Genomic DNA, 23,186 nt, shown 5'->3' on the forward strand with positions numbered 1-23,186 from the left:
ACGAGTGAACGGTCATACCTCCCCGAGGTTCGACATTGGCAGAGGCACGCGCCAAGGCTGCCCGCTGTCGCCGCTCCTATTCGCATTGTACATGGAGCCGATGGCTCAGAGGGTGCGACAACATGCTCTCATTTCAGGTATTAAATTTGGGGCCGACACGCATAAGATCAGCCTGTACGCCGACGACGTCTTGCTGTCCCTCACTGACCCGATGCGATCCCTGCGCGCTCTCTTTGTGGAGCTACACACCTTTGCCCTGGCCTCGGGCTTCAAAATCAACGAAGCCAAATCTGAGGCCTTGAACATCTCACTGAGCCCGGATGTGGTGACCGAGATTAAAGCGGAATTCCAAATCCAATGGTCGGACGCAACCGTCCCGTATCTGGGCGTCCGCCTGGCTCCTACTGTCCGAGGCACAGCGCGGGCCAATTATAAGGCCCTCACCCGCAAACTCCGGGAGCAGCTCCGGCGTTGGAAACCACTTACGCTGTCGTGGTTAGGAAGAATTGCCGCAGTCAAAATGACACTGCTGCCGCAGATTCTGTACCTGTTCCAGACGCTCCCTCTGAGCCCCCCGGCGGGTTGGCTCCAACAAACTCAATCGGAACTGTCACGGTTCATCTGGAACGGCCGGCGACCCAGATTCAAACATGCTCTCGCCACCCTACCCCCCGCGAACGGAGGGGTCGGCGTGCCAGACCTTACTCTGTACTTCCAGGCGGCACAGCTGCGCACCCTTGTGGAATGGTTCCAGCTGGAGTCCGGTAAGCACTGGCTCTTCCTGGACCAGGCAGTGGCCGGCCGCACCCTCCAAGGCGTGCCCTTCATTCCGCGTCGACACCGTCCCCCTAACCTGTACGCCTCTGAAATCACCAGCACCGCCCTGCGAGTGTGGGATAGAGTAGCCGTGACCAAGGGGCTGACCACCTTCCCCTCACCCATGACTCCCATCTTTGAGAATCCAGACTTCACACCGGGCTTGGACACCGGCACGTTCACGACGTGGCGGACGACACCCTGCCGCGCGGCAGGACACATGTTCGATATCAAGGGCATTCTGCCGTTCCAGCAGGTCAAGGCGGATTACGGCGTGGCCGAATCAGAACGCTTGCAGTACCTGCAGGTGCGCCACTGGGTGCTCCATCCCTCGATCCAACCCGGAGCCCAACGGCACCTCACACCTTACGAACGATGGCTGCTGACACGCACCTCGGATAAGAAGTTGATATCGGACCTCTATCAGCAGCTGCTACTCACGCAAGCACACACCTACAATGCGGGCCAGGTCCGGTGGGAGAGGGATCTGGGAGGCAGCTCACTAGGAAGGAATGGGAGGGGGTGTACCATAGAGCCAGACACTCGGCGCACCACACTGGCCTTACCGAGACATTGACTAAGGTAGCAACATATTGGTACCACACCCCTGAGAGACTACACCATTGGGATGCTCGAATCAGTGACAGATGCTGGAGGGGATGTGGGGAACTAGGGACACTGGAACACCTGCTGTGGAGCTGTAAGGCGCTGCGCCCCTATTGGGACCCTATCCTGGATCTTATAGATGCACATCTAGACACACAACTGCCGCGCTTCCCAGCGTACATTCTACTAGGCCTCCCAAACGCACTCATGTATCCTCTGAAATCCTGGCGCGGGCGCCTAATCGCGCTTGCGCTTGGGGCTGCGGTCCAAAACATTGTGGCACACTGGAGGGCGACCCAAGCTCCGCAACAACTGGGGTGGCTTCATCAACTGTGGGCGATCCTGGGAATGGAGAAACTATCGCTGGCAGCATCAGGGAGGGGGGCGGACTTTGCGGAACTCTGGCGGCCCTTCCTCGCTTTGCTCACCGGGGAGTTTCGGGAGGTGAGCTGCCCACGCTACCTGCGTCTGCTACGCTTGGCGGAAACACCTCTCCCGGACCCCAAAACACATACCCGTAAGCGCACAGGCCCCACGCGCGTGGCGTCCACTGACTGTTGAGGGTGGTTCACGACCTATAGCTGGATTCCGGACATGGACAAGGAGAAGGGAGGGCTGGGGTGGGGTGGGCGGCGGGGTTATTTACAGTTCTTTGTTTCTCGTGTTTTCTTACAATGCACTAGCACTGACCAGCTTGCACCGTTGTAGCACCTCTTAAGACGCGGCCGGCCCATTGGGTTGTAGGCGGCTTGCTGTGTTAATAAGATGATGTACCCGCTGGCCCTATTTTGGGTATCAGCGGGGTCGCTGACCCCGGCCTCCCTAGAGTGGTGGCGGCCCTTACAGAAGTCACTGAGGTGCATTTTTTGCCTATGCTCAATAAAATATTTAATACATAAATTGGTAAAAACAGAGACATCTTCCACAGGAATTTGCGGCTCCCGGTGACACCACCAGTTATTGTTCTTGGGGCGGGAGCCATCGAAAAATCCTTTCAAATGTGGAGAGGGCAAAAATCCCGGACTATATATCATAAACAACAAACAAAGAAAGCTGTTAAACATGCCTCTGTGGCTCCTGTGAGGATTAAAAAAAGAGAGTTCCTAGTACTCGTGAGTTGATAATGGAACAAAACTCCCACGCTAACCAGGACACGGCGGGCAGGGGAGGGGGCGGAGCGGGGAGAGGGGAGAGGTGCGACACGGCAGGCAGGGGAGGAGAGTAGGGGAGGCACGGCCTAGCGGCCGTGCAATCAAGAAGTGAGGGGGCAGAGCTGGGGGAGGCTGTGAGAGAGAGAGTAGGCAAGGCAGGCGGCTGGGGGCATGTGCACGCGCTTTTAAGCTCAATGCGCATGCGCATTGAGCTTAAAAGTCACGGGCACTGCAAGGAATCGCCACGATTCCTTGCAAGTTAGGTAAAGAGTGGTTAAGCCCCCATAGTCTCGCAAGCTCGATGCGCATGCGCATCGACAGGCGAGACCTAATAAAGGATTTGTGATGTCTACAATGGATTTATGATGTGCTTATAGTGATGATGTACAGTGGACACCAAATGGCACATACATTCGATTTAAGTGCGGACGCGCTCTATGTAGGTTATTTAGGCAGGTTATAGTAAATGTGCCCGATTACACTACACCTTTCATTTTCAATCTGTCAAAGAAATAATTTGGGAGCTACTTCCGTTTCCTTCCACATAAGCAAAATATTTTATAACCACTTAGTCCTTTCACAAATTTTACGCAATGAATCACTATTAATTATGAAATTACCAGAGTTCCAAAATACGCACCTATCAACCCATCTTAAATTAGTGGATTTCCATCTGTTATCCCCCCACTTAAGAAACTAGAAATTTAAGGTGCATGTTATCCGTCCATTACAGCAATGTCATTTCAGTTCAACACAACAGAGGTGCGGGTTGGCGTTCCGAGCTAGGCCAGCAGGGTTAGCCATGAAATGGATACCCGAACGCCTGCTAGGGCTCACCATCCTGCTGAAGAAAGGGACACTTGCTCATCAGGCTAAACATCCACTGGGGAGGTTTCATCAGCCCAGGAACCGAGAACTGGCACTCTGAAACCAGCAGATAAAACACGATTTACCCTTCCCAGAAAAGAAGAAATTGCTGAGCTGTCAGGATTTAACAGATGAGCTACTGGGTGTCAGGCGCGATTACAAGCGATATTAAGATGGTTTTAGCTTTAACTAAGTTTTTGACCAAAAGTCAAGTCTCGCTTGAGCAGATGTTTACTTCACGCATGGCTACTGTTTATTATTTTCAAGAAAGTATGAGTTTCATACTACACACTCTATGCCCTCTCAGGTACTTTTCAGCACTTCAAGAAGAGGAGTATTTAACTTAAATAAACAGTTGATTACTAACTTATCTAAAGGCACTTTGCAAATTGTTTTTTTTTTGCAAAAGGCAATCCCCCCCCAACCTATGGATTTCTAACCATCTCAACACCGGATTTCATGACTTGCATTCTGTGGATATGCGATACGTGCTCTGAAAGTGTGTGAACTCCATACCATCCTAATTCTTGAAAATATCCATGTGTTCAACAATATTTCAATCAATCAGGTTTATATAGCGCACTACTCACCCTGAGGGTCTCAAGGCGCTGTGTGGGGGGTTGGAGATTTAATTCTTCATGTGGGATCATAGGATACCCTTTCCAATTAAATAACTTCATAGTGGGCAACACCTGTGCTATCGTATTCAAACAAGAACAGGCCTCTATTTAAACAGAGTTCCAAGTATATTTTCAAACTGGCATAGCCCCAGAGGTTTAATGCTTGTTGCGCAATCTCATTCACCTGATTTGGGTCCTTAACGTTACACACTAAAATCAGGTACTCTCAAGTTTACTGGGCGAGCACTGGGTTCACATTCGGTCTTCCACAGTGGCAGGGAATGCCAGTGTTACTGTGTTTATTCCATTTCAGTCGAACTTTCCCTAGAAGTGACCAAAAAATGTCCACTTTTCGGCCTAGCACAGAAGGCAATAAAGCTTAATTAAAATCTTGCAACGTGGCCCGAACATCCACGGACAGCTCCCTTTGCCTCTTCGGGTCTGTGGATTAGGTGCGTTGACGAAGACTACGCAAGGAAGACCCATTGTGCTGGCATGGTGGGCGTAATGGAAGGCGCTCCAAAATTGGAAACACATCACACCACTAGAGGACCCATTATAAGCACACTTGACTCATTCTAACATCTACCCATCCAAGAACTCCTCAATGGGGACACAGCCACCACCTCCAGCTGGACATCAGCGCGGATGGCTAATCTTGCCACAGCAAAATAATGTTTGTCCGCTCTGGGGGCATCCAAACAAGATATTACAATATTCATAACCAGGTTTGTCTGTACATGTATCAACCAAATGGCCTGCGAGTGCTTCTTGATGACAACCAAAACGCTACTGCATTAGAAAGGAATTGTCACAAAAATGATCCATCATCTGCTATTACTACAGGGCAAATAAATTACATTCCTAAAATATATGTCCCTCTGCAGCTGAAAATGGTTACTAAAACCATTCTTTTTCTCCAAAACAGTAGCATCGCTTGTCCTAAAAAATAAATATGTAATTAAATTTAGAAGTATACAGAAGTGAAAGTGTTTGGATTTAAAGGGCTTAACAGCACATCTCGGAAATGAATTCCCATCAATAGCTAGTCATCTTTTTGATGCTTGATGTAAGCTTCATGGATCGCATACATACCCACAAAACAGCTATTCCTCTTCTTCTCGAGAACTTGGCTTATATTCCGGACACTGCAGATGGAGAACTTGTTGTTATTGAGCTTGTCCCCGGATGTAGCTCGGGCGTACATGATGTAATTGCCGTTTTCCTTGTGGCCCAGGTTCTTCGACTCTCCGGGGGTACAATCAATGCCCGAATCGTGCTACAAGCGAGTAAAAACGATAGTTGCATTGATATAAAGAGCAAATGAACCGGTCATTCTTTTACCCAAAGACTACAACCCTGATACTTGCATTTTTAACAACAACAGGAAGACAAAAACACTACTTCGGCGATTTCTATGCAGGTCCCATTGTACAATTGTCATGAGAACTTCAAAGCGACCAATCAAACCACTGGTAATTAATAACAGCTTAAGAAAATCACATATTAATAGATCCATATATTTAATCATTGCTTGATTTGTAAATAAATACATATAAAACAGTCAGTTGCCTAGAGAATACACCAAGGTGTTACCACAATACAGGATTTATGACCGCGAGGCCTGCCTTTCTGGTTGGCGCCCAACATGCCATGTTAGACCAGGAATCAGAGCTTCCGGGCATCCGATGATGCAGGGAAGTCAATTCTGAGGTCGATAATGGTAGAGTGTGGATGACTATTACAGTCTAGGCACCCCTGTGTATAAAATAACAAGGCAGGACTTTCAGGCTGATTGTCTACCCGTGAATAAGAAACTAAACTGCAGAGGGGACCAGCTAACTCAGCATCTCATTCAGCCTCGAGGAAGGAACCAGCCTGAAGCCCTCTGATGTAAGTCATGATGACCTGAAGTCTGTTGCAAACTCTAGGTGCAAGATGAGAAAAGGAGGTTGGGTAAAGTCTCATTAAAAACCAATATATTCCCGGTCTAGCCGGTATTGCCATGGATGGCTTTAACTATCTGAGCATAACCTTCAGAATGACTGGACAGGGCTCAAGTACTTCACCTTTGAACACTGAGGCACGCAACACATGGACCTTCAGGTGGCATCAGCAAGGATCAAAATACGGATGGCTGTAGGACTCACTTAGGCAAGAGAACCTGGCTACGTCAGAGCAGTCGAAGCAAGGGCAACCAAGAGATGGGCAATGTTTGGGTCCTACTCTGCATCAAGGGGAGGGCCCTCCCACGCCACAGTGTGGCTCAGGGGTTAGAGGCGGCAGACCCGGAAGCTGAGATCGGTCCTGGACCAGGGTTCAATTCCCCGCCTCGGCGGGTCTTGGGCTCAAAAATTCCACGGACTCGATAATTCTCGTTCCGGTGCCTACTCGACTCACAGGTTCACACTCTGCGACTCTGGGCAATAGCTTGCTTAATCTCCACTACGGCCCCTCGCGGCGGGATGCCTGGCTTTCACCTTGTGGATACCCTGCTGGGGTTATCTCAGGGGAATACCAGGACGGGTTCCCAAGGCAAGCGCCTTGATGCCTTCGGGTGATACGTGCGCTATATAAATCGCAATACATTTACATTAACATTCACTGAAGGTTAATGGAACATAGACAGAAAAAGAGGTCCTTTGAGAAAGAGGCCTGGAGTTGCCCGAGTGCCTCAGATATTCAATTGAGGGTAAAATAACAGACAAGAGTTTTTTCTCATATGATAACATTAATTACAAAATACACAATGAATCGCAACAACGGCAGTCATCGTCATACGCTGCTAAATCTTTAGAACAAAAAACAGTATCCCAACAGGTAATGTTTAGTAGACAATTACATATGTATGTGGAAAGCATTACACGAACAGAAATAAAGGAGACGGTTACTCAATTGATCTTGTGTCGTTATTCATCTTCTATTTAAAAGGAATTGTTAAGCAGGGTCATATTCATACAGTTGAGGGAGCACTGTATTGGACAAATCATATGACAACCAAAATTATACTTGGTGCTCAATGGTGTACAAGTGAAAAATGGCGACGCAAGTGGTAGGGTAAACAGCGTGAACGGCGCAAAGTGAACATGAGTGCAAGTTTCATACAGTGGGTTTGTGTAATGCTTTCCACATACATATGTAATTGTCTACTAAACATTACCTGTTGGGATACTGTTTTTTGTTCTACCTCCTCACCCTGATCCCGACCAGGTCTATGGGTTATACTCCTGTAATACTGTGCTGAATCTTTAGGAAACTCTGGCAAAGTTCGGGCTATGGTTGAGAAGACCAGAACTTCCAATGCTCTGGGTACACCCGATTACCCTGGAGACTAGTTGAACAACCAGCATTTACCATCCTAAGACTAACTGCGCTGTGCTGCCAGGAAGAAAAAGGATACCATTGTCAAAACAGATTAAAATCTAGGTGAGTTTGCAATTTAGAAGTTGGTTCTAACTAGAAGATTACGTTTGCAGACGCCTACACCGTTTTTAACAAATGTCAAGTTCCCTCCTCTCGAGTTTTCACTAAGATAGGGCGAGGTAGGGGTTGCTGGTCCTGTTGCTTCAATCAAGCCAGAGCTTTCAAGGATAACGAGGAGCAGTCAACTAGAGGCAACACTAACAGAAGTCAACCACTTCTTTATGTCCAGATACCATGGTTTCATATCGCCAGGATGAAGGGTGTCCTTCAAAGATTTTAATGGGTCCTGCTTAATATTCGCCAGTAGAAGCAGACTTAACTGGGAGCCGAAAAATACATTTCCTGCACAACTGAGAGAGGGCATCTACAGAACCGTGGACACTTCAAGGAATTCCATCAAGAGTTCTATGGTCTCTAATTCAATGAGCCTCAGCGTTCCCCCAGCATGCAACAGGGAGAGTTTTAGCTTATGGCAATGTAAGGGGTCTATTGCACTGTGGGCAGGCATCGTGAGAAGGTGGCACTCCACTGGAAATACCTGTGGAGAGGGATCTTCATGCTATTTCTGTAGCTGTAGTACAAGTGGTGAATTTCCTTTCGGTTTGAGTGAGAGGCAAAGTAAACATTCCCTCAACTAGGAATAAATGTAGATCAAGGCCCCAAATGTGGGAACATCCTGTGTTATGCAAACTATTTTGTGGGAATTGGCAGGTATTCCCTGGCACTCAAACGCAATGTTTTATAAGATCGAAAAAGTTCAACACTATCGAACAAGACCTTATCTGGATTTCATGTTGCAGCTTAAGTTTTAAATTGTGATGTGCCTCAAGGTTAATGGGGTGGCAACAAGAGAGGTGAGGTCAGAATGGGACAGTCTGTTGTGCATTCCATAAACTGACCCAATTCACCTCTTTTCTCACCACCTTGGCTTAGTCCATTAGGGATAGGATGCAGAATCTAAGCTTATTTGTGCATTTTGTTTGTAGTAAATCCTGATTTGGGATAATGTGTTAAAAGGCATTCAAAGGTGCTTCAAAAATGGAAACTCATATGAAACCTGCGTATTGGATTCTATTATGCTAATCCAATGATCCAAGTGCACTCAGGAGTACCTTAAACTTCTGAACCAAAATACTATGATGCTTTATCCTTCAAGACAACACTGATTTTTTCATAAAAGCATTTAAGTTTGGATTTACAGGACTGTGGCTAAATACTAGAACAAGGAGCCAATCTTCAAAAGTTCAATTCATTGTACTAGATCCTATTTTATATATTGCTTGCTCGAGGAAACACTGGCCAAGCTAACACTGCATAAGACTATTTTGACCAACTGCTTTTAGGAGTATAATCGTGCACCAGATGTTTAAAAAAATGGGATAGTTTAGTTGATTCTGATGGTCCGACAGAAGCCCATATGAAAGTTGAACATCTTCTGTCTGCATCTTAAATTGCCATCTAATGCTCTTCGCCGATACGATTACAAAACCACAGATACTAATGAAGGCACTGAATCCGCAAAATCCATCACATAAATTGCCATAGAACAATCCCCTTCCAAACATACGTAAAGGGAAAAGTATTAAGACCAGAGACTAAATTGTTCCACCCATTCTCGTATCATGATATATCTTGCCAGCCTCGGTCACAAATCAGAGACATTGACGTCTTCGGTTTTCATTAAACCAGGCTATTGCAAATTGTTTCCCCTGGCGTCCTCGTTATATGCATCTGCAGACTAACCTGAACTAGCCTCCCCTTGATGGATGGCAGGAAGGCTTTCAACAGCAAGTGAATGACCTACAAGCCCAGCAAGCTAAAGTGGAGGCAGGTCTCCGCCGGAGACCAGAATGCTCTGCTCTCCGCCGTTCCCACATGACCTGGCTGTCTCTATCGTCGTCTCTGGGTGGGGTAGGGCGAAGTCTGCCCCGGGTCAAACTGTGGTCAAGCAGCCAACTCTGCAGATCTTTTTCAGTCTGATCGATTCTCTTGTTGCTGGATCCACTTAAGACTTCAGATCCAGCTGCAGAGTCCACATTCGGTATGTTGTCAAGCAGGATGCAGGAGGCCAGTTGGCCAAGAAGCCTTAAAGCCCAGAACCAAGGCTGAAACATGATGATCATAGCCATAGTGTCCTGGACCCACTGATCCGGAGCAAAGGCTGAAAGAACACTGTACTCCTGGAGGCTATGTAAAGGAGCTAGGTGTGATTTGGCACGTTGCTCATGAACCCAAGAGATGTAATGAGATTAGTTGTTGTCTAACAAATGTCTGTGGATGGACCGGGAGGACACACCAGTTCTCTGTCAGGTGAAGTACCCAGCACAAGGGCCTCTAGTAGGTGCAAATAAAAATTGTTCCCATCATATTGTGAGAAGAATTTGTTGCACCATTACCATGATCACAAAAAGCTGGTTGGCTCCGCTCAGACTCTGACCCGAACAGTTGTTGGTGGAGCACCGGGAGACCTCTACTAGGCAAAGGCAATCTTTTAGAGTCAGAGTGTATAGGGCCAGACATGTAGGAAGTGAGCCACAACACAACTTCCATGCAGCTCCAGCTATAACTTCTGCTGCAGCGTGGAGCTGATGTGCAGCTGCAAGATGCCCCCCCCTCAACTGGCATGCAGGGGCTATGCTGTATAATATTATGAATCCAGTCTGACGCCTGGGGATATTCTAAAGGTGAAGAATCTGCTGCTGTAGGTTTTCAACAGAAAATCATGACACAAGCCTCCAAGCATCTGCCTCCAGCTTTTTAAGTTTGTACTAAACTTCTGTATCAGCCTCAAACCTTTCTAAAATATTTTTCCTTCTCCAGACACAGCTTAATATAGATTAGCCAGCAATATGTTATGTTAGTTGTTTTTATAAAGCGCGCCAGGTTTTGAGGGCGTTCCTAAAGGACTGGAGATTGGGTTGGTATTGAATGTGCCAAGGGAGATTGTTCCACACGTTAGCAACCCATAGCACAAAGCCTTCTCCCTCCCCTTTCCCCCCCACAAACCCTCTCCACCCCTAACTAGTGCATTTATGTCAGGACTCGGATGTACGTACCAAGTGAAAAAATTTTCATGAAGTCAGGACCCATTCTGGTACAATGGTACACAGAGCTTTGAAATGTATCCTTTGTTTGACCGGAGCCAGTGAAGCATGGCTATAAGATGAGACAGATCAGCGCTTGGGGATATTACCTAGCAATTGGGCTTTTGTGTTCTGAAAGATCTGCAGTTTATTTAAAACTTTGAAATAAAGCCCATTGCAATAATCGATCTTTGATACAACTAGAGAAGTTATCACTATTTTTCGAATGTTCCGGAAGAAAATGGAGATAAAAAAAATTAATTATTTTCAAGTAAAAAAAAATAAATAATAAAAAGCAGCTGAAGTGACCGTATTTACTTGGTCATTGTAGGACAGTTTGTTATTTAAAGGAATGTCTAAGTTTCTTACACACCTAGATGGAGTAGGGAGGGGACCCAGCTCGGTGGGCCAACACTTGGGTGTCCAAAAGGATGGTTGAGCGCTGAACACCATCACCTCCTTTTTGGAGGCGTTCAGTTTAAGACAATTGTTCGCCATCCAATTTCCTACCGCTCTTATGCAGTCACAAAATGTTTCCGCTGTCAGCTGTTCCATGGAAGACAACAATTTGGGTGTCTTCAGCATAGGACATGATTTCGAAACAGATAGATCTGTTGAGATCCACCAGTGGGATAACAGACAATAAAGAGAAGTGGGCTGATTGAAGAACCTTGTGGAACCCCGCAGGGTACAGAGAAAGAGGAAGAGAAGAATCACTCTAATTAACAGTTTGCACCCCTCTAGATAAGAATGAATGAATTAGCTTCCAGGTTGAATCCGTTACCCCGATCATGCGCGCCATGAGCAGCCTATGGTTGACCGTATCGAAAGACGCCGATAATTGGAACACGATCAGGGCAGCCCGGTTGTCCGTGTCCAGGGACTGCCTGATATCTTCTGTGGCCTAAATGAGGGCGGACTTGGTACTGTGTCCGGCTCGAAAGCCGCATTGTGAGGAGTCAAGGAAGTTGTTTTTGGTAATATACTCACCCACTTGTGTATTTAAGGCCTTTTCATTTATTTTGGCTGGGAGTGGAATGCACGAAATAGGCCGGTAGCTATTTCTGCCGTCTGGGGTGACTGATAGTAACACAATAACTTTCTTTCAGACAGAAGGGAATGTACCGGAGGTACACAGCACTTGGAATACTTCTCCAGCTTAGGGCCGATAACATCGGCTATCAAAATCGCTGTTGACTACTTTGGTGTGGGAAGGGTTTCTGAATGAATTGAAATCTGTGTCAACGATGGATGTTTTAGGGAGGATGACAGCTGGTCCCTTAGAGTAGGGGGGTTAAAGAAAAAGGTATTGAAAACATCCACTACTTTGGATAAAGAACCCAAGACACAATAGCTGGGGAAAATGGATAAATACACTAAGGTGCTCCCCGCACCAGCAGAATCGGAAGGGGAGAATGCCAACGCACCAGATAATACAGCCATCCTTCAGGCAATCCATGCCACGAGAAAGGCAATTGAAGGCAAAATGGCCGAGATACGAACTGAGGTGTCGCTCCTTCGGAAGGACGTACCCAACATTGCAGAGAGCGTCACCCAAACGGTAGCCCGCATATCGGAGGTAGAGGACACGACACACAAAGTTGGAGGGGACATCAAAGAGCTCCACGCCAGTATGAGGGCAGTGATGTGGAAGGCCGATGATGCGGAAAACGGAGCTTGTAGAAACATTCTACCCTTTATTGGAATCCCAGAAGGACAGGAGAACTCTAATCCAATCGCCTTCCTGATGACATGGTTGAAAGAAGCCCTACCGGGCGCTAGGTTTTCCACCTGCTGTCTCATTGAGAGAGCGCTCAGGATGCCGGTGACGATGCCTCCACCTGGGGCCCCCCACACCGCCTGATTGTGCGATTTCTGAACTACCAAGACCGTGACGGTATTCTAAAAGAATCGTGCAAAAATGGGAGAATTCAAATTTGCCAAAACCAGAATAATGATCTTCCCAGATTGCTCTAGGGAGGTGCAGAAGACGCAGAGGTCCTTTTCCTCCGTCCTAAATTAAACTTTGGGCTCTACGCATCCAATATATGCTTCTCTTTCCAGCCAAACTCAAGGTCATTTTCAAAGACTCAACCCAATTTTTCCAAATGCCCAAAGATACCTGGGCGTGGATAGAGGAACACCCAAGGCCCAGACCAGAGATAAGTAGCGGCGCGATGCATCACGAAGACTCGCAAGAATGATGAGAGCCTAGACCGCAGAGGACAAGACTGAAGAGGCGTCTTACGGCGAGAAATCAAAGGTGCACATGAACTACGCAGCTTGGAACTCCTTATCGGCAGAGAGGGGAGCCCTTTGGTGGCGGCTTGGGGAGGCTCCACCTTCTAGACTTGTTTGCACCAAGGAGAAACTGTGTGATCAACTCTCCCTAACTGGGAAAATATCCTTTGTTGCCTTGGTCATTCTTTGGGGATAATGAGCGGGAGAGGGAGGGTTCGGCAGACTCCTCAGTGGACTCTTACGCCTGTTGTCATGTTGACAGTTGAAGGGTTAGACTTAGTGGGAGAGAGGATGTGGGGTGAGGGGGATTCAGGGAGGGGAAGTTAAGGGAGTTTTGAGTTTTTCGATTCAAAGGTATTTTGTTCCTAGTTGCAGCAGGATATCTTACATTGCAGATTTGTAAACAACAGGATAGAGGCTGGCAGGTTAGGGAACATTCCTCATACGACCCACATGAACACCGCACGTAATGCACGACACACCATACACTGTACGGACGTGGAACGTCAACGGACTGGGCAGTAAGATTAAGAGGTGCCTAGTGAATAGATATATCAAACGGACCACGCCTGACGTGGTCATCCTGCAGGAGACCCATCTCCAAGGTACCAGATGTGCGTTTACTGGGAGAGGGGCTTATGCTACACCGGCTCATGCTGTAGATCAGAACGCGAATCCTTCGTCCACACTTTATGGGGCTGTCGGCAAATACATAGTTACTGGACACGGATAGTGCAGAAACTTAACATAACATACTACACGCTCAAATCCCGATGGACCCTAAATACGTCCTATTTGGCATTTGTTAGACCTGGTACCATTGGCATGAGTCTCTCTTCCATTATTTACCGATTGCCTCCTCTATTTTGATATGTTTTGCTGGTTTCGATGCTTTGGGCACTGTGCCACTGCTACGTAGTGCCACAGTGCAAGTGCTCCCATTGTTAAATTGATGTATTGATCAGTGACTCCATGATTGGGTTATTTGATTTACTTGTCAGACCCGAATACAGTGCACCATGTGTGCCCAGGGCCTGTAAATCAAATGCTACTGGTGGGCTTGCAGCACTGGTTGTGCCACCCACAGAAGCAGCTTGTAAATGTGTTTCAGGCCTGACATTGCAGAGCCTGTGTGCAGTCCGTGACTGCCATGTCGACTTGGCAAGTGCACCAACTTGCCAGTCCCTAGACCTTCCATTTTCTACATTTTAGTCACCCCTAAGGTAGGCCTTAGGGCAGGGTGCATTGTATGTAAAAGGTAGGTCATGCCCTGTGTGGCATGTCCTAAAAGTGAATTTCAGCCATTTTTGTTTTTCACTATTGCAAGGCTACCTGTCCCCATATGCCAGAATGGGCAGTTTGATTATAACATCTTATAATCCCAACTGACCCAGGGAACATGGTAGAATTTCGAATTTAGTATGCCCAAACTCAGAATGTTAAAACCAACTTCACTGAAAGATGTATTTTAACATTCTGTGTTTGAAAATACCACTTTTAGAAAGTAGGTATTTTCTTACCAAACCATCCAGCCTGCCTCGGCTAGCTTTTGTATTGTATGTCTGGTTTGTGAGTGACAGGGGCTAGGGTGGCTCCAGGAGACCGGGTGACTCAGCACAAGGCTGAATAGACCCATCTGCACATAGAGTGGTGGGAGTAGTAGCACCTGGGCCTGAATAGGACTGTGCCTGCCTTCCACATTGCTTGCTGGCTCCACCTCCTGTGGTGTGTCTGATGACCCTGGCCCACCATGCCAAAGGAAAGAAGGAGTCATATAAACAAAGTGCTACAGGAATGTACAGAACTGTTTTGGACTAGGCACAGCACCCTCTGCCTTCAGAGGACAACGGATTTTGCAGTATAATAATGGGGACCCAGACCCCAAGTCTTTAGATCACTTCTGGGAACACAAGACGTACGTTTGCCAAGGAGAAGAACCAAGGAAACTGCAGGAGTTTGGACTGCCCCTCTGCCAGTGTGTGTTTGCTGGGTTGGCCTGCAGTGGTCTCTTCATTGCCAAGGAAAAGAGAAGGAACTTTAAGAACTTTCATCATCTTGCAGAATATTACTCCAAGGGCTTGATTTGAGCTTGCCTCCTGACCGAAGTCTCAGGCATACCAGAATTCACCCCTTCTGTTTGCCTGTATCTGGAACTTGCTGTTCTAGCTGCTACAGAAGGAATTCTGCAACACTGACATCTGCTTTGAAGCCGTGAGCGCTGCTCTGACTTGCAACGCAGATCTGATGCTGGCCGCATCAGGGCCAGCGAACGACATTGTAAGCCTGCCATAGCCGTGAGCTCTGCTCCGACGTGTGACGTACGCCAGACGCCTGCTGACTCGTAAGCAACCATCATCGTGGAGCCAATCGTCGAAGTGGGTGGCAAGAATCCATCGACATCATACAGAACCGTGGTTTCGGCGCCATCGTGACGTCACCTCCTCTCCGATCAGGAACCGACTCCTCCCCTGCCTGTGCCAGCATCCAGGACACAGACGCATCATCTTCCTTGCGAAGCAAGAAACACACCGCAACGCGCCAATGACACCGCACCTCCCCGACGCCATGAGCTATCTTTGTTTTTGCTTTTCTAAGGTACTGTTTTGTGTGGTCTGTTTTGACTCTGGGTCCGACGCCGCGCACCTCGTGGTCGGCGCCGTACTTTGGGATTTCTTTGACCTAGACGTCGTGATAACTCCAATTGGGGTTATCTGTTGCTAAAGACTACTATTAGGTGAATAACCTATTTTTGAACTATTCATACCATCTTGAAGAATTATTATTGATTGCAGTATTGTCGTTTATGATCTTGGGATAAGTCTATATAAAGAATACTTATTTTTACAAAAACCTGTGTAGTGTCCATCTGAAGTGTTTCCACTTTCTTACTGTATGGGTTCACAAATGCTTAACACACTGCCTCTGAGATAAGCGTGTCTGCTCGTGCCAAGCTACCAAGGGGGTGAGCAGGGGTTATCCAGGAGTGTAATCCCCTTTCCCTGACTTAGAAGAAAGGGTCCCTAGTTGGTCAAAGGTGTATACCATTGCCAACTGGAGACCCCCAGTTCTAATAGGCATCCATACGGATGTCGACATTACCAGAAAGCCAACTCGTGTTGAGTAACCTAGGCCTAGTAGTGGCAAAACACGATTTAGCCAAATACTGGGGGAGGCAAGAACTCCCCACCTTGAAAGAGTGGCGGACTGGCATGGACATGTACTGTGCAGAAAAGACAGTATATAAGGCGAGGGGTTGTCCGAGAAATTTTAGGAAAGTCTGGCAGCCATGGCTGAGCTACTACAATATAGAGTTGGAAGATGAAGAGACATATGTCCCGGAAGGCACACATAATGGTAAACAGACACAGGGTCTGCCACTCTAGACTCATATCGAGCTAAGGGAATTGAGGGATGTCTACGGCAAGGGGTGGACGGCATCGCTGGAGTTATGGAGGACAATCATAATGCCGTTAACTATGTAACCTTACTACGTGTAAGCCTGATCATCTGTAACCAATGGACATTGATTGAGATATACTTGCTGAGTTGTTTGATGTTTTATTATAAAATAATAATAAATATTTATTTTAAAAACAAATACATCCTCTACTTTGAAGCGGAAGGCTTCGGTCACTGAGTTGTAAATTCCTGGTTGCGGACAGTGGGCTGAGGTAGGGGGTTTGGGTGAGCCTTTTTACTCTGGCAAATAATTCCTTAGAGGATTTAGCAGCATTCTCAATTTTAGTGGTGAAGAACAAGGTTTTCACTTTGCGAATCATGGCTTCATATTTGGACAGTCAGCTGCTATATTTGGCATTTTTGTTCTTGTTATAAACAGTGTGACAAGTTCTTTATTGCCTTCTATAAGTCTGTTTCATGGACTTTATTCTGCTGAGAACCAAGAAGCAGGAGCAAACCGTCTTAATTTTGACCTTTATTTCCAGGTACTGGAGCTACTCAATCCATCAAGTGGAATATTAGACCACCAGCTCTACATAATCAGTCCGCAGAAACTGTTATAACAAAGAGTTGGGATAAATCATTAGCTAGGAGCTTAGGCCAGGCTCGAGAAATAATCCAGGAAGGGGGCGCTGGGATAGAGGGAGCTAAGTAGGAGCAAGAAATATAGAAAAAGAAAGCCTTGTGGTCGGACCAGGGAAGAATGAGAGTGTTCATGTCATTTAAACAAGGATTGTTTGTAAAAATCCTGTTCACCTTCTGAAGCAGACCAAAGAAGGTTATCGATCGGAGCAAAGTCAAGTTATCAGAGTCCTTAATGGCCTCAAGATGAAAGTAAAAATCCCCCAGAACAGTAAAATGTGCCAAATAAGTTTGCTTTCAATGAAGTAACCAATGCGCTGTGCAAAGGTGAGGCGAGGGCCCGGTCGGCGATAGCGGAGCAGTCCTCTAAAAGCATGATTCGCTGAAAGTTTCGCCAGAAATTAAACCGCTTCGCAGAGAAGGGAGTCAATAGAACCACAATTGTCTGCTTATTCGGTTTTATAAAAAATAGCTATACTCCCCTGTTGGTCAACCCGGTCCAGGTGAAAGGATAGGTAGTCAGAAGGTGTGAAATAAAGAAAAGTCACAGCTTATGCGTGTTGCAGGATAGAGAGAATTCAGCTCCATGTTTTATGAGGGATCACACTTGTCTTTAGGAAATTAGAACAGGTCTAGGGAATGGTATTAAGAAAGTGAAGTCTTTTAACCAACACAGTTGATAATAATTCCTGTAAATAAACACTAAGATAGTTCACAGCTCACTAATCAATTCATGAACAAATGCACAGATCCATTCCATATCACACAATAGGACACGCTCCTTCACATTCGATTATGTACAACAGGATCCAGATGTTACAAAAACAATAGGATTCAGAAAAACAAATACCCAGCGAAAGAGCAAAACAATGATGACATAGCTATCACATAATCATGGATGATGGTGGCAAACTAGGAACTTAAGGGATGTATTCTACTTGGTTGTCTATCTTCTTGGTTTTGCTTTGACCTGGAATCCCTAAAAATATATTTTTTTAATTTTGTTCAATTATGTGACTGGTTTTCTCGCATAAATTGGTCATACAAATGAGCTTCCCAGACTATATTCACCTTAACTACTATGCCTGTATTTCCTCTTGCACTTTACACCATTCATATCAGTTTTGATTATCAGTGTTTATCCCCCCAAAAGTTCATGAACCCGAGTTTTAGAACATTAATGACCATCATTTATAATTCTTGCAACAATATTGGGCAATTTTTTCGATTACCTGTCTGAAGAGAATTTTAACCCCACCCACTGGTGTAAGGAGTCAACAATACGGATCTCTATGGTGCTGCATATAATGGTTGCCAAAAGAGAATTATTTTTGAGCTATGAAATGTATTCTTGAATATACAGTTTGATTGAAACATAAGATGTTTGTCAGCATTTCCACTCTGAGGAGTGCGGTTTCTGCTATGAGCCTAGCCAGGCTGGACTATGGCAACTCGTTGTATATAGGACTACCACAAAGACTTTTAAATAGAATGCAGATTGTCATGAATGACGCTGCTAGACTTATTTTTAAAAAACGGAGGAACACTCATGCATCCCCCCTCTTGCGCGAACTACATTGGCTGCCAGTCAAGCAGAGGCTAATGTTTAAGGAGCTATGTATTGTACATAAAGCCCTTCATGGTAAGGCACCTACCTACATGAAAGCACGTTTGAATCTCTACAAACCGGGGAGGGTGCTTAGATCTGCAGAAGCTACCCTCCTAGCCCAGCCACGCTGTAGACTGGCTACGGTGGGTGGGCGTGCTTTTTCACACACACTTCGAGCTATGTGGAACAATCTGCCGCTGGAACTGCGGAAAGAAACTAAGCTCAAGTCCTTCCGAAAGAAATTAAAAACTGTACTCTTCCAGCAAGCATGGGGCGGTCTCTAACCTGTTACCAGATGTATCCTTAAGTATTGCCTAGCGGACCCTGACAAAGCGCTTAGAGACCCCTGGGTTATAGTGCGCTATATAAATCAAATAAATAAATAAATTTCATTGATGCTGTGGTAACTGTGCTTCTGCCTTATGGAAAGGATCAAGTGGATGCTGATCAAGAGCATTCCTGAACGATTCAGAACAACTGGGTGTGTCTTAATTTCATGTTGAGTTCAGGACTGCCTAGTCCCTTTATATTAGAAAACATGGTGCTGGTTGTCAGCATGTGTTTGCTTTTCTTTAAGGTTTTGCCTGCACAGCGCTTGCTTTGTGGTACCAAAATCTCTTGTAATGAGAAAAAATATCTTAATGGGACCCAGAGCACGCCCATTACTTACTACTGGCTCGCTCCGCGTCACTCTCGGCTCCTGTCTTTCTATTAGTCAGCCCCTTCACCTGGCCCTTACCATCATGTGTAAAGCACTCCAGGTTGGAGCGGTTTACTCTTTTACTGGTTTTATGAATGCATTTTGTAGACTGCCAGTTCTCCAATAAAATGCTACAAAAGTAATAACTAAACAAAAGAAAGCGAAACGGCAGACCCAGACAATGCCAGACCTGTACACTTTGCCAACTTGTATTTGTTATATGAGCTCTCTGCAACCTTGAATAAAAGAAACCAGAGCTTATCACAAGCTGTTTTAGCAAGGATGGTACATTTGGGCTCTGACCTGGTAACAAGCAGCAAGTGGAGGTCAGCAAACATTTTTGTTGGTGAAGCGTGTATCTAGATAGACTATACTTTCTCCCTCTGCTAAGTAACCAAGTAAATGTTAGGTTTTTTTTGGGACCTCTTCCTTTTCTCAGTTGTTGCTTGCAAGATCCCCTCGAAACTTTCCAGGCAGGAGCTGATGGAGAGAACTTTTTTTTTTAAGTTTCGGAAAGATTAGTTAAACGGTGCCAAAGGTATTAGCAAACCAAGAAATCCATTTCCTATAGAAACCTGGTCCTAACTATATCTACATAGTTGTGACTGCCACTGTGTGACAGGCAGGTAGGTAGTCAGTGAAGGGCTGGAGGGTCTGCTACCTCGCCAATAAAGTCAAAAGGAATGACAAAACAAAAGAATAACAGGCAAAGCATAAAGGCTGATGGCAGACCTGTACGCTTTGCCAATGCTTGTATTCATTATAAAAGGGTGCTCCCTGCTAGCTTGAATAAAAAAAAAAACAGAGCCTATCACAAGCTGTTTTAGCAGTGGTGCTACATTTGGGATCCGACCTGGTAACACGCAGCAAGTGGAGGGCAGCAAATATTTTTGTGGGTTGAAGTTCGCATCAAAACAGGCTATATTGTCTTTGTTCTGTAGTGCAAAGAAAGGATTATGTTACTTACCCTGTAAGTATCTGTTGTAAACATGTAGAGTTGTAGATTAACATGCATACTCATGCCATCTAGTGTTGGGTCCGGATGTTTGCAAGTTGTTTTTCTTCTAAGAAGTCTTTTCCAGTCACGAGGTAAGGTGACCCCTCCTTTTTGTGATGGTGCGCATGGGCATAGACTCCATTGTTAGATTGTTTTCCCAAAAGAGGGTGAGGATGGAGTAAGCAAACGTAGTACAGAGATGTCCATGCAAACAACCATAGGTGTCAAGGGGAGAAAAGAGGGCACATGTAAATCTACAGCTCTACATGCACAGAACAGTTGCTTACAGGGGAAGTAACAATCTGTTTGAGGCATGTGTGCTGTAGATACACATGCTTTGCATAGATTTTATAGCAGTACCTTCCGAAAGCGGTGGCTAACCAGTGGGTGTTGCAGTTGTTTGAAAAAGTGTTCTTACCACTGATTGTCGTATATTAGCTTGTTGACGTGCTAATAAATCCACAAAATAATGTTTTGTACATGTGTGTGGTGTAGACCATGTAGCTTCTTTACATAGGTCAACTATGGGAAGGTTACCTAAAAAAGTCATAGATGCTCCTATTTTACACATAGAATGTGCTCTAGGAGGTATAGTTAAAGTTCTATTAGCGTTAATATAGCAAGTTTGAATACATTCAATAATCCATCTAGAAATACCGGATTTAGAGATAGGATTTTCTTTATGAGGTGAAGCAAATGCAAGAAAAGTGGTTTTGTTTTACGAAAATCTTTTGTTCTATCAATATAGTATAATAGTGTTCTTTTGACATCAAGTGTGTGTGTAGAGACCTTTCTGCTACTGAATCAGGTTGAGTGAAGAACACAGGTAACAACTTATTCGTTAATATGAAACAGAGAAACTACTTGTACGAAGAAACACTATCTTTATGAAATTGAAAGAGGGGGTTCATCTAAGGTTAATGCCTGTAGCTGACCAATACGTCTCCATGAAGTGATAGCAATTAGAAAGGCAACCCTTCATGACAGGAATTGTAATGCAAAATTGGGTAATGGCTCAAAAGGTGGACTCATGAGCCTTGTGAGAACGGTGTTAAGGTTCCAGACAGGTGATGGTGGTACTCTGGGTGGTATTATTCTCTTAAGGCCTTCCATAAAAGCTTTAATTACTGGAACTTTGAATAAGGATAAATGTCTGTTTAGTAGATATGCAGATATTGCTGCAAGGTGTAGTCAAATGGATCTATAGGCTAAGCCAACTCCGATGCAAAAGATAAATAAAATTCTGTATAGATGCATCTAGCAGATCAATAGTATTATTTTTCTGATATATAACAAACCTTTTCCACTTTGCTGCATAACATGCTCTAGGTGGTCTTGCTTCCTTAAGAATGGTCATACAATCCGGTGGTAGATTTAGGTATCCAAACTCCAACTTCAAGAGCCAGATCGCCAGGTTGAGCTCCTTGGGGTTTGGATGTCTGATTTCTCCACAGTTCTATGTGAGAAGGTTGGAAGTGAGGTGTAATGTTTGGTGTGGAACTAATGACAGTTCTAGGAGTGTGGTGAACCATGGTTGACGAGCCCATGTGGGAGCCACTAGAATCAGAGTGAATGAAATCTGAGTTTCCGAACTAGAAATGAAAGGAGAGGGAGAGACGGAAAAGCGCAAGCTAATATTCCTGACCAGTTCATTCATAGGGCATTGCCTTTGGATAGATAGTGTGGGAATCTGGATGCGAAGTTTGGACATTTCTAGTTCTCTGCTGTGGCAATCCCCATTTCTGGAAGTATGGAAGCAGAACCTGGGGCTGAAGTTCCCATTCGTGTACTTGTTCCCGCATCCTGTGGAGGAGGTCGGCAAATTGGTTGAGCATTCCTGGAAGGTGTTCTGCTGTGATGTATTGCCCGACATCAAATGGTCTGAGAGAGGCATGACAACTGTAGAGCGTGTCCCTCCCCCCTTTTTTGTACATAGTACATGGCTGTCATTTTGTCCGTTCGGACGAAGGCAACTTTCCTTATGAGGTGAGGCTGCAAAGCTTTTAGTGATAGATAAACAACTAGAAGCTCCAAGTAATTGATGTGGAGACTTCTGTGTTTGGTGTCCCATAAACCTTGAATTGTCAGATGCTGGAGATGGGAACCCCAACCTGTGAGAGAGACATCTGCTGTTTGTACGATTTTTGGAATCTGGTTGATAAAAGGTCGCCTTTTTGTGGCGGTCTAACAACACTCAGTCTGTTAATTGACCCTGTGATTGCTTCCACGGAGGTGCCAAGCATTCCTGTAGAGGACGCATCTGTTATGTTGTGTGAGGCACTATTGCAATACGTTATGCCATCATTCCTAACAGTTGCATGAAAGTCTTTACTATTGGGTATTGGCTGTTTTGAAACTGTACTAATAAAGCGTGAACGTTTTTTAATCTGGCTGCACTAGGAGAGGCTGGAGCTGTGTTGTGTTTAGCGTTGCTCCCAGATATGTTTGCAGTTGTGAGAGTTGAAGATGGGACATTTGTGCATGGACTGTAAATCCCAATTGAAGGAGAAGGTTTATGGTAGCTTGAGTGTGTTGGAAACACATTATTTGTGTGTTGGCTTTGATGAGCCAATCATACACATATGGGAAGGCATGAATTTGTTGTCTTCTTAGATGAGCTGCTATACTGCTAGACAGTTGGTGACTACTTGGGGAGCAGGTGTCACTCCGAATGGGAGTACTTTGAATTGATAATTATTTCCCACTATCACAATTCTGAGATATTTGCGATGTGCTGAGTTGATGGAAGTATGCGTCTTTTAAGTCTAGTGTGGACATAAAGTTGCCTTGTTTTAGAAGTTGAAGAGGAAGTACTTGTTGAAGGGTAGCCATATGGAAGTGCTCTGACAGTATGTATAGGTTTAACGGTCTGAGATCTAAGATTGGCTGTAGAGACCTGCCCTTCCTGGGGATTAGGAAGTACAGCTAGTAAACTCCTGATACTTGATGTTCTAATGAAACTTGAGCTATAGCTCCTTTTGTTAGAAGAGCTTATACTTCTTGTTTGAGAAGCCTTTGGTGTTGTAGCAAGA

General features: G+C 45.4%; 1 protein-coding gene across 1 annotated transcript in view; it reads right to left on the reverse strand.

Moving 5' to 3' along the window:
- Nucleotides 1–23,186, reverse strand: part of ADAM10 (ADAM metallopeptidase domain 10) — a 542,337-nt gene that overhangs the window by 89,204 nt on the left and 429,947 nt on the right. The window contains exon 10 of the mRNA XM_086959374.1: nucleotides 5,156–5,339. Coding sequence (XP_086815500.1) covers nucleotides 5,156–5,339 — 184 coding nt within the window. The remainder of the gene's footprint in view (nucleotides 1–5,155; nucleotides 5,340–23,186) is intronic.

Source organism: Lissotriton vulgaris, chromosome 2_2, assembly GCF_964263255.1.
Source record: "Lissotriton vulgaris chromosome 2_2, aLisVul1.2, whole genome shotgun sequence".
In the NCBI taxonomy this organism is placed as follows: Eukaryota; Metazoa; Chordata; class Amphibia; order Caudata; family Salamandridae; genus Lissotriton; species Lissotriton vulgaris.